The 16,697-nt window shown below is 44.8% G+C and overlaps 1 protein-coding gene across 1 annotated transcript in view; it reads left to right on the plus strand.

Moving 5' to 3' along the window:
• The window catches only part of kcnh1b (potassium voltage-gated channel, subfamily H (eag-related), member 1b), a gene marked incomplete at its 3' end in the record, with an annotated part of 135,200 nt that overhangs the window by 22,935 nt on the left and 95,568 nt on the right, over positions 1-16,697 (plus strand). Inside the window, exons 7-8 of the mRNA XM_083635184.1 lie at positions 6,400-6,579; positions 8,678-8,927. Of these exons, the coding sequence (XP_083491310.1) occupies positions 6,400-6,579; positions 8,678-8,927 (430 nt within the window). The remainder of the gene's footprint in view (positions 1-6,399; positions 6,580-8,677; positions 8,928-16,697) is intronic.

A 16,697-nucleotide genomic window follows, 5' to 3' on the forward strand; every position in this document is an offset into this window, starting at 1 on the left:
CTAAAAATAGTAATTAGTGCATACATTTGCTAAAGCGTAATGTGAACAACTGTGAGTGTGTTCTTTGTCGTTGTCTTCTGGCAACCAGCTTGCAGGTGCTGAGGGTGTTTTAGAGATGGAAATTGAATTAATTGAATGAAAATAAAATGACCAAAATCTTGGGGGCAATTTTTGCCCCTTGATCCTGGTTTTTCGGGGCATTCTGAAATTCCTACACTGAAACGCAGTAAGTTGGAGTGTGTTAAGTTTAGCCTGTTGTTAGCCACGGTTTCACACACATATTGTCACTAATGGACATTTGACTGCTGTCATCCATTTTGTTCCTCTCTATATGTCTTAAAACAAGTGTGCTCTTTATAAATTCACAGAAATCACAGTGTGGTCACCAACCATTCCTCAGTAATATAGTAACGTTAGTATAGTAATATATCTAAGCCACAGCCAGCCATAGCCTGTTCAACTGAGGCATGACATTGAATAGGATGCAGCATGACTGTGGAATGTGGCCATTGTGGATATAATCAAGATGATGAAGAGAGGCCATTTGTTTCCATCCACGGAGTTGATAGCATGTAATGACTTCCTTTGGAGAAGGTCATGACTTGGCACGGAAGATTAGCTGAGATGTCAAAAATACCTAGAGTGTAATAATAGGAATCCCCTTTGAATAATTTCAAACGTCCAAACAGCGATGTTGGCACATCTGTCTCCTGTGTTATTAGGGGTAAACAATGGAAGGTGCTTGGCCAGCCAGAGGAGGGATCCTCTTTGAAAAGACTAATCCTGTTAGAATGAAGCAGGGAAAGACGATCGCTCTCTGCATCCTTAAGCCTCTTTAAGCCAGGGGCAACACATTCTTACTGACTCAAATACTGCTGTTTTGGTCAGGCCTCACTTTTTAATGCACTGGGTATCCATTTTTAAGACACTGGGTATCCATTTTTAACACACTGGGTATCCATTTTTAACACACTGGGTATCCTTTTTTAACGCACTGGGTATCCATTTTTAACATCCCTTTTTAACGCACTGGGTATCCCTTTTTCATAATTTTTTTATGCTGCAAGACCAATAACTTGTGTTACGGTTATGGTTCGGCAAATAAAACAAAATGGTTAAAGGGGGACTAAACCCCCAGAATTGTGCAGGGCCGTGCAGAGACCTTTAGAGGGGCAGGTGCTCAATGTTAAACAGGGGCACATGCAGACCTGCCAAACTTGCGAAAATATTTTTGAGTACCACAAGAGTGTAACATTTAGTTCAAATGCTTTTGCACTACTTATTCCACTCATTACTTATTGAGTTGCACTCATTATCCCCGCCATATCATCAATTTATTCAACATATAAATAGGCTATGAAGCAAACAATAGAATATTCTTGAGAATAATTCCTTTAAACTCTTCTACCCCACCCCAACCTACCAGACACGATTTTTTGTCTCTTTTAGGGGGGGACTGTCGAATTTAGGGTGAGATAGCTGCAACAGTATATGTCTAGAAGTGGCACACATCATCTGAAAGCTGGGAACCTGAAGGTTAATTTGAGGCGCAGCTCAGAACTGTGTGTCAAGGGTTTCTAGTCATACATCTAAATTGTGTTCTGATTAGGCGTCTATTCAAACGTTGAATGTTTAGAGTATGGGTTTATTAGAAAATTATCACCATCCCAAGTGAGGTCAAGTTACAACTACAATGAAATGGCTACTATGGGGACTAACATCATCACACATGAATACAATTTGGCTAATTGAACCCACAAGAGTCTCAGCTTTCCAGTCATACCAAATGTATGCGATTCAAAAATTGTTTGGGGACACAGTATGGGGAAATATTCAAATAGAATAGGTGAAAATAACACATTTATACTGCAGTATAAATGTGTTATTTATAATGTGTTAAATAATGTGTTATTTATACTATAATGCAAAAAACTGCATGTTTTTTTTTGTAAAAATATATATGAAATAAATAAAATAATAATGATAATGATAATAATAAAAATGCATGGGATTAGCATAATAGTCTGCTCAGCCATTTGGTAGAGCACATTTTGAGTCACTATTTGTTATTGAAAAATGTGGTGAACTTAACTCAACCTTATTGAGCCATCTCTACCACACACTTGAGACTTGGACTTGAGTCGCACTTAAGTCAGATACACAGTGACTTGAGACTTGACTTGAGACTCATCCTCAAAGACTTGAGAATTTTGGGACTTGTGAACAATCTTTATTTTTCTTTATTTTTTATTTCACCCCCCCCCCCCCCCCATTAACCTTAAGGAAATGTCTACTAATGTCATCTCTAGTCATTGCTGTATTCTAATAGATAAGGAGTGAGGATAATATACAGTACATGCTTCGTTTTAGCTATGCAGTGTTCTATGCAGACTGGATGGCATGCAGCAGATGATGGAACACTCATCCATAGGGACTTGAGACTTGACTTGGACTTCCCCCTCAAAGACTTGAGACTTGACTTGGACTTGTGACCAAAGACTTGAGACTTGACTTGGACTTGCAAAAAATGACTTGTGAGCATATCTGCCACTCGGTTGAGGTATGCTATGCTAAAAAAAATCCACTAGAGGTCATTCTGCTTTTTAACAGTAAGCCTTTTCATTCAGTCTGCTCCCAGGAAATTGAAAAAAAAAATCACTCCTCTGACATGTGGACTAATTTAGCTTGAATTTTCAAAGGTAAGCTTAGTTTTTCCGACACATTATATCATCTAACATGTTACTGAACATAATTATGTAACTTGATGGAACAAAAAAACATCTCATAAGGGTTAAATAATATTTTTAAATCTGCTCTGCCAAACGGTTGAGTTGTCAATTCATGGTAAAATTTTTCAATTTTCACAGTTGTATTTTATTGTCACACTCCCGTGGCATCGATTTCAGACATGCAAGTTCTATAGAAGTCTATTGGACTACCTGCACGTTGTGGGAGTTCTATAGAAGTCTATTGGACTACTTGTGGGAGTTCTATAGAACTCTATTGGACTACTCTGCATGTTGTCCAACTTGTATCCCCCTGACTTTACTCAACGCATGATGTAGAGTGCTGATAACGCTGTCAGAGCTGCTTCAGAACCAGCCGTTTAAATAAAATCAAAGCTGACAATTTAATGAGTTCCTGTTTAAAGGTAAGAAAAATCACATGTGAATCATTAATTAGCTTTAAATATTTCACAGTTGAATGCCAAAGAACAAACAAGCAAACAAAAAGTTAATTTACGCTTGGTCTTGGATTGATTTTCCTTCAAAGAGAGTGATTATTCACATTACTGTTCAGTCATCAGAGAGGCATTTTAATTTAAAAGATTTAAAATTATGTGAATAAACAATGCTGCTGGATAAGAAGCGAGAAGAGTGGGTGGAGGACAAGAGGAGAGGAGTGTGCTGGGACCTGACCAGAACAGTCTACTGGTTTCTACCAAGTGGCAACCGCTGGAACTGAAAAATGAAGCCACAGCAGAAATGCCAAAAACCGCAGTTTCTCAAATGGCCACTTGAGGTTGGCTCCAAAAGCGAGTCAATTCCCAAAGACCTCTATGTTAAAATGCCCAACTTCACAGCAGAAATAAACATGCGTTCAGCCTGGTAAAAAAAAGAAAAAAGGTTTTGGTCTCTATAGGTAATTTCATGACACTGCTGGTCTATACAGTCGATGGTCTGTACTGAGCAGCTGGTGACTCGGTGCCTTGCTCCTCAGCTGTTGAAGGTTTGCACTTGGCAGATTTCCCCAGCTGCTTCTCAAAAGAGAAGAGCCTGGTATCCATACTGGCTTCTCGGGTGTCAGTTCATTTATATATTTTGTATCTGTTTATTGTCATTTTTCACGTAGACACTTGACAGTAACAATTGGATTCATGACAAGACAACGTTAACCCACACCACCCCCCTCCCTCCACCCCCACTCACACACATGTGACCTCAGGATCATCATATAAAAAGGAAAGAAAAAGCAGGAAAAAATACATAAATTCAAATAAAATACATAAACATTCCAAATGAGACACGTTAGTAAAGGATCAACTGAATTCTGAAAATACGGTTACCACTACCCAACCCAAGTAAGAATACGAATACACTCTCATAACACCACTAATGCCAGAGTGGAAAAAGAAAAGGGGAAAAAAAACTCACCAACTCAGTTTACTCAGAAAGTCAACCCTCCCACCTCTATACACCTTTTAAACTGTCAGAGTAGGTCAGAAAAGGAGACCATGTTTTCCAGAACCTTTCCAATCTTCCTCTCAAAGTCAACTTGATCTTTTCCATTTTTAAATGAAACATGACATCATGAATCCACCTAATGTGGGAAGGAAGTTGTGAGAATGAGACGACGTGCCAGCAGGGTTGTAAAAGCAACTACATTATACATTTCTACTTCATTTTATTTTGGTGTATTAGCTACATAGCTAGATAACTCTTATCTTGTTTACTATGGCGCTCTGTTTTCAGAGCAGAATCGTTTTTTTGGAGCACAGAAAAGTTCCACATCCGCTGGATCTGCAACGGCCGTTTCCGCTTTTTTACCGGATGACCGGATGACCCCCCCCCCCCCCCCCCCGCCACACACACACACACACACACACACACACACACACACACAAAACCAACCTTTTATTTTACAGTGGTCGTGTCTCTCAGGGATGGCGCTGCCTGCTGCTAATGGAGGTGAGGTGCACTAATGGGTGTTTGCCTAGCGAGGAGAAGGTGTTGCTCAGATAGCGTTTTCAGACAGACGCGGTTCTGGTTCTGGCTCTGGCTCCGTTCTGGAGTCTCAGAACCTTGGTGCTTTCTGGCGAACCAGCCCGCGTTCACACCAGTTTAAGCGGAACCAAAGTGGGAGGACGTTATTCGGTAGTCCTCCTTCAGTTTTTTAAGTTTATTAATTATTTGGTCTGGCGTTCGAGTGAACCCAACCTTGACCATCTCTTCCGCTAGTTCGGCATACAACTTGCTCTTTCTTGTACTGCTTTCTAGCTTTTCTTGAGATTCGGTAGATGCCCAAATCGCCACTAAACATTTGGTTTCCTCAGCAGACCACTGCAAATTATTTTTCTCCATGTTGTCACTGCCTTCTTCTCCTTCCTGCTCGTCTTCACAGCCTAAAATAAGACACGCCCACAGATGATGTCACGGTTCCCAAGGAAAAAACAACTATTTTTTGGTTCCGCTGAGAACCAACTTTTCAGGTTCCGAACCAATTATTTTTTCGGTCTCAACGCGCCGGCCGGTTCAAATTTGGGTTCGGGAACCGGCATGGAGCCCTGCCGGTGTGAAAGCCCTAAGAGAGGAGTAGAGAGGAGTGGGTGGCCTGAGGAGAGGCTGAGCAGGAGGATAGTCTGCTGGGGAGGAGGCAGAGGTGCTGCAGCTGCCACTTAAGAGGCGCATTCATACATGTTTCATACGTTTCATACATGTAGGTCTTATAGCAGTCTTGAACGTAACGACAGTCTGGGGTTAAGTAGGTCAAAGTCACACTAGGGAGAAGGGGTGGTCATGGCAGACCCATAGCGTTCCAGACTTGTAACTTTCTCGTCAGGAGAGAGCTGGTTTAAATCATGACCCTAACCCCAACCAACTTACTTTTGCTACCTAAATAACGTTGTTTTACTTGCCTAAACCCAACCAAGTTGTTTTGCTTGCCTAAACTTATCTGGCGAATCGAGCCGTGGCTCCCACAAAACGGAACAGGCTGCCTATAAATAAGTATAAATAAATAAATAAATAAATATATACAAAATATATATATATATATGGTAGGTAAAGGCATGGTACTGTAGGATTGCCTTTTCCCCGGGAGGGCCTGGTGAGACGTAGGAGGAGCGCGGCCTGGAGTCACCCACACAGGGCCTTAGACCCTCCATGCACCGAAGGGTCTTACAATACTGCGGTGTAGCACTAACTCTATTGCAGCGGATTGGGCATGATCAACCCTTCGGCGGGCAACGTTGCAGACAGAGTAGGAAGGCTGATCCGTGAGCGGCTGCTTCTGGGACGCGGGTCGGGGACTTAATCGGCCTCAGCTGGGTCTGCTGGGCGAGGGTGTATGATGTTGAGAGATCCGAAACACCTTACAACCCCAGCTAACATCACTGATGACGCGTCCCAGCGCATGCTGTAGCATGTATTTTAAATCTAAATCTATATCTATATCTATCTATCTATCTATCTATCTATCTATCTATCTATCTATCTATCTATCTATCTATCTATCTATATATATATATAGAGATCTATATATATATATATATATATATATATATATATATAATGTGTGTATATAAGCACTTTGAATTGCATTCAATTTGTTTGAATAATAAATAAATTAAAGTCTGATTGATTGGTGTCTTCCTGTTCTCCGTGCTGTCGCTTGTCCCAGGGCATCAGCAGTCTGTTCAGCTCTCTGAAGGTGGTGCGTCTGCTGCGTCTGGGCCGTGTGGCGCGGAAGCTGGACCACTACATCGAGTACGGAGCGGCGGTGCTTGTGCTGCTGGTCTGCGTGTTCGGCCTGGCTGCACACTGGCTCGCCTGCATCTGGTACAGCATCGGAGACTACGAGGTATAGGGAGGCACATTTTCATTTGATTTGCTTTCATTTTATTCATTTTGCAGTGTTGTGCAAGCTCACACTTCACAAGAGCTAGCTCAAAGTTCAGCTCATGCAGATTAAAATTAACTAGTTCACGTTCATAGCTCATATTTTGAACTTTTAGCTATATTTGCAGTTCCAAAAAATGAGCAGCTCAGTTCATTTCAAGCTCACCTCTTGTTTACGCAGAGAAAAGGCACAGCACTGCAAACGTAACACACAATAGCGTTTAACACGCAATGGCTTTTTAAACACATCTTTATTTTAAAAGATGAATGTAAAATTCAGACATATTTGATGTTGCTCTAAAATCAAAAATATATAAAAATACAATACAGTGCATAGCTCTTTCAACACATAGCCTATTCACTCCCCCCCAATCCAGTTATTCACAGGCAGCTGTTTCTATACATTATAGATCCTATGGATCTATAATTCTTGTATTGTATCTTATATTGATTTGGTACCTATGGTACATAGCATGGTAATAGCTATTATATTATTATTCTATATTATAGCCTATCCATCTACAGTGGAATCCGCTTATAATGATGATTATACTATAATGATCTATATAGATTCCCCTCCCCCCGGATTTTTTATCCCATTTTTATCCCCCATTAGTGCTAATTTTAATGTATTTGTCCTGGTTGCTGCTCCACCCTCTGCCAATCTGGGGAGAGCCTGGCTCCATGCTTCCTCCGAGACATGGGCAGTAGCCAGCCGCTTCTTTTCACCTGACAGAAGCTTCACTGGTAGGACATAGCACATGGGAGGATCGCGCTATTCCAACGAGTTCCCTTCCCTCCGAACAGGCGCCCCGAACGACCAGAGGAGGCACCACTTCAGTGACCAGGATATTGCATGTTTTGGTGAGGGGTTCCTATATGAGGGAAATCCCCAGGGGGCACGGGGAGAACATGCAAACTCCACACAGAAAGGCCCTTTTGACGACCCCACCCGGGCGGTGGGCACTCGAGGACATGTGGACGGGCACGCACTCCTTCAGCGCTCACAGCGTCCCAGGTGGGAATCGAACCCAGGACCTTCGAGCTGTGAGGCGACAGCGCTTACCACTGCACCACCGTACCCCCCCTATATATATATATACCGTATATACACACACATGTTAAAAAATACATTCTACCGCATGCGCTGGGACGCGTCATCAGTGATGTTAACTGGGGTCATACAGCGTTTCGGGTCTGTCGAACATCATACACCCTTGCCCAGTAGACCCAGCCGAGGCCGACCCCGACTCGCATCCCAGAAGCAGCCGCTCACGGATCAGCCCTCCTACTCTGTCTGCAACGTTGCCCGCGGAAGGGCCGATCACGCCCAATCCGCTGCAATAGAGCCAGTGCTACACCGCAGCATTGCAAGACCCTTCGGTACATGGAGGCTCAGGCCCTGTGGGTTATACTCCCGGCCGCGTTCCTCCTTCGTCTCACCAGACCCTCCCGGGGCAAAGGCATCCAGAGGCAGAGAGGATGCCTTCAAGAAGGCCTGTGCGTTGCACGTCATTCGCCTGCGCCGAGCACCTCACTCTAGCCTGAAGGACCCCAGGCCGCGCCGATCTTCACACAGATTTTCAGGAGGCTAATCCGTAGGGTTTGTGGATTTCTCCCTCACGAGAGAGCCAGGCTGGGGTGCTAAACCCATCCCGTACCAGATGCCGTCTCTCCGACCGTCAACTGTCTCTCCAGCTTGTCACCAATCTATACCTGGTTGTCACCTAGTCTATTCCTAAGTCAGGGGAGCCAGAATTCTATGTTGAAAAATACATACTACTGCATGCGCTGGGACGCGTCATCAGTGATGTTATATATATATATATATATATATATATATACATACATATACATATATATATATATATATATATATATATATATATATATATATATATACATACATACACACACACACACACACACACACACACACACACACACACACACACACACACACACACACACACACATATGTGTGTTTATATAATTTATTTACAAAAATCTTAACGTCGATTAATCGATTGATGATGACTCATTAACGTCCCCACTACCAGGTGATTGACGAGGACAGCAACAGCGTGCGTATGGACAGCTGGCTGTACCTGCTGGGCGAGGCGGTGGGCACGCCGTACCACTTCAACACCACGGGCTCCGGGCGCTGGGAGGGCGGGCCCAGCAAGGACTCTGTATACATCACCTCGCTCTACTTCACCATGACCAGCCTCACCAGCATCGGCTTCGGCAACATCGCCCCCACCACCGACGGAGAGAAGATCTTCGCCGTGGCCATGATGATGATCGGATGTGAGTGACTGTCGTTTCCTCTCTCTCTGCACTGGTGCCTGTCACCGTGTCTGCTCCGCAGTAGGAGTCTGTCTCCATCTCTGCTCCATCTCTGCTCCTCAGTAGGAGTCTGTCTCCATCTCTGCTCCTCAGTAGGAGTCTGTCTCCATCTCTGCTCCTCAGTAGGAGTCTGTCTCCGTCTCTGCTCCTCAGTAGGAGTCTGTCTCCATCTCTGCTCCTCAGTAGGAGTCTGTCTCCGTCTCTGCTCCGCAGTAGGAGTCTGTCTCTGTCTCTGCTCCTCAGTAGGAGTCTGTCTCCGTCTCTGCTCCGCAGTAGGAGTCTGTCTCTCTGCTCCTCAGTAGGAGTCTGTCTCCGTCTCTGCTCCTCAGTAGGAGTCTGTCTCCATCTCTGCTCCTCAGTAGGAGTCTGTCTCCATCTCTGCTCCTCAGTAGGAGTCTCTGTCTCCGTCTCTGCTCAGGAGTCTGTCTCCATCTCTGCTCCTCAGTAGGAGTCTGTCTCCATCTCTGCTCCTCAGTAGGAGTCTCTGTCTCCGTCTCTGCTCAGGAGTCTGTCTCCGTCTCTGCTCCTCAGTAGGAGTCTCTGGCCTCTATCTTCCCAAAAGCGCTAATTTTGCGTTTGCGCTCGTTTAACGCCGTGCACAATGCAAATTGGGGGCGGACACAAGCGCATGCCTGTGATAATTGTACTGGGCATTGGCTGCCCCATGCCAAAGCAGGCGTTTCAGTGCTAAAATGTGGGATAGATGGCGTTACCCTATCGTCAGCAGCGCGCAATTACTTTGCGCTAAGAGCTTTGAAAAGGACCTCTTACGCGCAAATACGTCTCTGCGCTGGGCGCTCTGCACGGAGATTACGGCTGTTCTCCCAGCGCAGAGAGGTATTTGCGCGTAAGAGTGGAAAGTGGAATTCCTTTTGGATATGTCATTACGCACAGCCTTGCCACGCCAAGACATAAAATTATGCTGCTAAAATTGGGTATTAGCAGATAATTCAGTGAGACAATCAACTGGGTACGGTGGCGCAGTCGGTAGCGCTGTCGCCTCACAGCTAGAAGGTCCTGAGTTCGATTCTCGCCTGGGACGCTGTGGGCGCTGGAGTTGTGACCCCCCCATATCTTCAGTGCCTACTGCCCAGGTGGGCTATCTCATCGAAAGGGCCTTTCTGTGTGGAGTTTGCATGTTCTCCCCGTACCCCCCAGGGGGTTCCTCCGTACATAACCCCCCACTAAAAACATGCAGAAGATCGTCATCCGACCAGTGACGACAACATCTGAAGTTGGTCCAATGATGGTCCAATGATGGTCCCCGGGCGCTGGAAAGAAATAGCGACCACTGCTCCTGGCCTGCCCCCTGGAGGAAAGGACAAGCCTGGATGGGTCAAATGCAGAGGACATATTTCACCGGCCATCGTCAGCATGAGTGTGTGTTGTGGCCGCATGCATGTGCTGTAGTGTTCGTGTGCCAATAAAGACAGGCTTCCGTCTGATTTTTTTTTTTTATAACTCACTGAGAAACTTTTATCACATCGCAAAGAGGGAAATGAATTGAGAACACTTGTGGGACAATGGACATAGGCTATTTACCTTCATAACCCGAAGGGTCATTGGCACCACAGACACTCTATTACGCATGGAGAGAATTACAGCATATTGCATGCCTCGGCGAGGCAACCTCGCGCAAATAACCAGCGAGACGGGAATCTGATTGGTTTTGATTGACGTAATGCCCAGCCTTGCCTGGCCACGCCTGTGAATAATTCTGGTAGTTAACTCATTGAGTGCCAGCCACTTTTGGAAAACGGATGCTCCCAGTGCCAGCCCTTTCAGAGCGTTTTCAGTGATTTCTCGAGGCCCACAGAATATTGTGTGATATTACTATGTAAACACCGAACACGCACAAAGAACGATGAGACTCTATTGTATCATCAGCAAAAAAAGTTTATTGATATCATTTTCCGTTCTTTAGTTATCAGCCGGAGAAGATAGGTTGATTTCACCAAAAACAGACGTTTCAGACTAGAAGCTGAGATAATGAGCCTTTTGTGAAATGATGCATTTCAAGCAAATCACTGACTCTGAAGCTAATATTTTCTGACCTGAAACATCTGAACAGTAATTTCCTTCAATAAAACAGCACCCCCACCCCCCTCAACTGCAAACTCCTCCTCCTGGGAGTGTCTCTGGTGGCTCTGCTCGCTCTGCTGCGTGTGTCAGGCGACGAATCTCTGCATGGAGCTGGGATCCCCACACCAACACACAGCTTGCATGCCAGAGCTGGGAGAAACTCACCCCCACACCAACACACAGCCTGCATGCCGGCGGAGCTGGGAGAAACTCATACCCACACTAAAATACAGCCTAACACGCACCCAGCGTCTATTTTCGGAGCGCTCCGTTTTTGTGCGCCGGCTCCCAGCGCGACACCGAAAAGCCAAACTGGACTGCTGAGAATGGTTTGGCCCTTCGGCGTCGGGTGCTGCTTTTCTGGCGGCTAATCGTGTGCAGAAACTATGCAGCAGAGACAGAGGGGCTCAGTTGTGGGAGCGGGTTGACTGCTGTTCGCAGCTAACGTTAGCTCCAGCCAGAGCAATCTATACGGCTCTGGCTCCAGCATCGGTTTCCGTTTCATCACGGGGCTTCTTCTGCTGTTTTTCCTCACCTTTCTCTAATCTGGAGAGCACTGTCGCCACCTAATGGGTCCGTAAAATAGCTTCTACACATTCGACATCCCCCATACTTTCACAGGAGATGCATCAGGCTTTGATCCACGTCCCACCGTCAAAAAACGCAATTGACGACAATCGTCGTCATTGGCACTCTACGTTACTATTTGAATTGACGACGATTGTCGTCATTGGCACTCAATGAGTTAAGACCGCCCAAATCCCGTTTGCGCAGGCATTTTGGGGCGCAGATGATTTTTGGCAGAATTGGCACGGCTCTAATTTGCGCTTGCGACAGGTGCCGTGAACGTTTCCGCATGCCCGCCGAGAATTGCATCCCCAACATATTTCGGGGCTGTTTTAACTTAGACATCAGGGAGGTCACGTCTACCAGACAATTATATCACTTTGAAACAGTTACATTTCTGTATAAATCATTAGAACTAGCTCCCGTGAGGTGGGGATGTTTTTTTTTGCTGCTCGGTGGGGGAGCAAAACTCGGCAGAACACCTGGCGGACGGCGCAAGGCGGACTGCTATCAGTGCGCAAAGCGCTATTTAGGGATAGTGCCTGTCGGAAGATAGAGGCCTTAGTCTCTGTCTCTGCTCCTCAGTAGGAGTCTGTCCAGGGGTTTGCTTTCATTAGTTTTATTTATTTGGACACATTTAAAAACAAAAACAGACTAAATGAAAACAACAAAAGGATGTGTAATGTATACAAGACTTAGTAGGTTTGTTTCGACTGCTGACTTCCTGGTTAAACCTATATAAACCAGCCACAGGACATGTCACAGTATAACATCATGTGGCATCAGCAGTCGGCAGGCAAATCAGCAGTCGAAACATGTCAGGTACGACAAAAAAAAAAACTACTAAGTCTTTTATATAGAACATTTAATTACTATTAAATTAATTTAGACTAAATGAACCTTTTTGGTCTAACAAAAGAATGTGTCTGTAGAGACAAGGCTGAATACAGCCGTGCTGTCACTCTGGCTGTATTCAGACCCGAGTTATAAACTGGAAACCGGAGTACGATATAAACGTTAGCATCGCTACTGTACGACCGGGCGTAGTTAAGACCAGACGTAAGCCCTGTTGGTGCAACAGGCGTAAGTGCACTCTGAAGACTGGTGGTCTTAACCGACGTAGGAGTTACGACCAGGCATAGTTAAGACCAGTTGGTGCAACCGATGTTGGGTGTGGATGCTACAGACACAGTCTTGTGTCTGGATGATGTGTGACCATCTTACATGGAGCATTTTGTCTTTCTCCAAAATTAAAGCCCCAATCAGTAAGATTTTTGACATTTTTTACTGAAATATAACTGCTTTTTAGTCACAGGACATGGTAGATTGACTTGTAACAGGGAGACCCTCGTCTTTATTTATCCCACACCTCCCTCCATTGGCCAGCACTGGGACTAAGCAGTTTGTCTGCGACGTCCCGTAGCAAGAAAAAAGAAAAAAAAAAGCATGCGCGCATGCGCTGTACAGCGGAAGCGCTGTGTTCAGGAAAACAAGGAAGTAACTCGATTCGGATTTGCTACGAAAATGATGTTTCACGGAACTATGGATTATTATTTCATCACGTGGTGAGTACCCGATGTCACAACATGTACATAGAGCTTTCTGGCGCTGTGTTTTGTTGACTTTGAACGGCGATATCGTTATCGATAGTAATGCACGCAGAGGGCGCAGTTGGAAAGTTACTGAATGGGGCTTTAAGAGCACTGTTACTGAAAATTGCACACCATTGTACTGTAAGATGATGATTTTATGTTGGACTGCTGCTAAACTCAGTTGACATTGCACAAGGTTTCTGGTATTCCTCCTGAAAGTGACTTGCATTTTATTTATTCTACTATTTTATTTTGAATTGCACTATATTCATTTTATTTGAGGACAAGCTCTTGCTTTAATTTTATTTGAGAGATTTTATGTTGGACTGTTAAAGAGAATGAGGTGGTTAAATAAAATACTGAAATTGAGAATTCTTTGGTTATTTATTTGTTTTGGGTAAATTTATTGTTATATAATAAAAAAATTAAATAAAAAATAATCGTTAGATTAATCGACTAATCGAAAAAATAATCGTTAGATTAATCGATAAGAAAATAATCGTTTGGGACAGCCCTATGACACACACACACACACACACGCGCGCGCGCGCGCACACACACTCTCTCACACGCACGGACGCGCGCACACACACACACACACACACACACACACACACACACACACAGACTCACAAGGTACATACACACACTCTCTCACACACACACACACGCACGGACGCGCACACACACACACACACACACAGACTCACAAGGTGAAAACAATAATGACCCCGTTGTCACGGCTGGTACCACCCAAAGTACAACACACTTAAAACACAAGCGTACAGTAACAACAGTAAATGTACTCTGTTCTCTCTCCGCTGGTGAGACAGTTCGTGTTCAGAGCAGACAGGAAGTGGGCAGGTAAAAGCTGTTCCTCAGAGAGCAGAGAGGCCGTGAGGGGTTCAGTGTTGACAATCTGTCTCCTTCATCGGAAGCTGCTGTCATCTTCTGTCAGGGCAGATCTACACTCTGCTAGACTGCCTGGACCATTCAGACAGACTTCTACCAGAACACGTCCAGCATGAGACTCTGTGTAGCAGACAGTGTACAATTGGGTCTCATTTAGCTGGTGACACACACCTGTTCAGATATGACAAAATATGAATCCACTTTCCTCCTGGTCTGCCCAGGGTCTTAACAAGGGCAAATTCAGCCCAGGACCACATGCTGCGTCTGCGTGTGGCAACTGCAGGGGCAGGCATCCCTGGGTTGTGGCTAGATGGGGTACAGCCACGGATGGAGTCACGCAAAATCGTGGCAATTGTTATTCCATGTAATTTGTGTTACTTCTTGTATAGTAGTCACAGATATGATATGGGCCTGTATGTCGTTGTAAAAAAATATGTTTTGAATGATCTCTCCTGTGTCAATAAAGTCTGTTTTTCCCTGTTCACGCCTCCCCGACGCAGACTCAGTGAGAAATGTGGACGGCACCGGCCTGTCAGGCGCAATACTGCCTTTCAGAATCAGAATCAGAATCAGAATCAGAAAGACTTTAACTCATTGAGTGCCATGGACGTCTTTCGACGTCCAATTAAATAGTGAGGTAGAGTGCCACGGACGTCTTTCGACGTCCAATGCGTTTTTTGACGGTGGGATGTCGATCAAAGCCTTCCGCATTTCCTGTACAACTATTGTAGCTATTGGAGGTCTATAACCTATTTTACAGAACCCTTAGGTGGCGACAGTGCTCTCCAGATTACAGAAATGTCAGGAATACACAGCCTGAAATAGCCGTGATCAAAGAGAACCCGCTCATGCTGCAGTCCAGAGCCATGTAGATTGTTCTGGCTGCAACTGACGGTGCGTGCGAACACAGTCAATCCGCGCACACAACTGAGCCCTTCCGCCTCTGTCTGTCTGTCAGCATAGTTTCCCCACATGATTAGCCGCTAGAAAAGCAGCAGCCGACACTCAAAAGCCAAACCTTTCACTGCAGTCCGCGTGTGGCTTCTCCATGTTGCGCTGCCTGGGAGGCGGCGCACCAAAAGCACTCCGAAAATAGACGCTTGGTGCGTGAGGCTGTGTGTTACTAGTGTGGGGAGGAGTTTTCAGCTGAGGGGGGGGGGGGGGGGGGGGGCACGCAGGGCAGGACACAACTACACCACATCACTACATCAGAAAATATTATCTAGAGTCAGTGAATGTGCTTGAAATGCTGCATTTCACAAAAGGCTGAATATCTCAGCTTATAATTTGAAATGCCTGAAAACGCTGAAAACAACCTATCTTCTCCGGCTCATAACTAAAGAACGGAAAATGGTATCAATAAACTTTTTTTTGCTGATGATATAATAGAGTCTCCTTGTTCTTTTTGCGTGTTCGGTGTTTACATAGTAATATCACACAATATTCTGTGGGCCTCGAGAAATCACTGAAAACGCTCTGAAAACTCTGGCACTGGGAGCGTCCGTTCTCCAAAAGTGGCTGGCACTCAATGAGTTAATGATCCCCGGGGGGAAATTGGGACAAGTTACAATTGCTCGTTCACATAACACAGATAGCATAAATTAAAATAAATTAATTAAAATAATTAATAAAAATAATTTCTCCACTGAGGTGGGCTCGTTGTAATTCACGCTGCGTCCCAAGCGGGCGGGGTCAGGCATATTGAAACACACCACCCCTTCGGGAAAGGAGAGTGCACCAAGGTTCCGAAACTCCAGAACGGAGCCAGAACCAGAACCGTGTCTGTCTGAAAGTGGTATCAGACTGAGATCATGACTGCGACCTCCAGCCTCAAGATGTATCGTAACAACATGCCAGTGTTGTTGAGATTATAGGAAATTTGGATGTTTAAGTGTGATTGTTTATAAACCTTTAGAAATAACACATGCTTGGATAAGTCAGTCACTGAATATTGGGCCCAATCTCAATTCCCCCCTTGGCCCTACCACTTAGCCCTTAACCCTCTGTTTTGCTTGTTCACAGGAGGGTTGTCCTGATTATTTTTTGCATCAGACCTAGGGTGAAGGGGGAGTGACATCTCCAAACATATTTTCAGGACCCACACTCCAAACCAAGGGCTGCGAAGGAAATCACTATTAATTAGCCAGAAATTAGCCAAATGTTACAAACAAACGTTTATATCTGAGTTTAATGTCAATACTCTGGATGCTCTTGATGTGTGGAATTCGTTCACGGCAACATTTCATAAAAACATTTCTCAGCGCGGCTCCCTGCACTGAGCCGAGGCAGGTTTCCTGTTTGTGGGTCACAGTGCGGCCAGCCCAGTTTACGTGTCAAAGTTTACCTGGGCTACCACTTAAGTTACCAATTATTAGTTTTTGTCCACAAAATGTTAGAAAATAGTGAAGAATATCTATCTATCTATCTATCTATCTATCTATATATCTATCTATCTATCTATCTATCTATCTATCTATCTATCTATCTATCTAGATACATGAGATACATGTTCTGACCCAAACAGCCCTCTGTGGTGTAACACGGTGTGGAGATACGGACGTTCTATGGTTGGGAAGAT

The sequence above is a fragment of the Poromitra crassiceps genome (assembly GCF_964638095.1).
Source record: "Poromitra crassiceps genome assembly, chromosome: 4".
NCBI lineage: Eukaryota > Metazoa > Chordata > Actinopteri > Beryciformes > Melamphaidae > Poromitra > Poromitra crassiceps.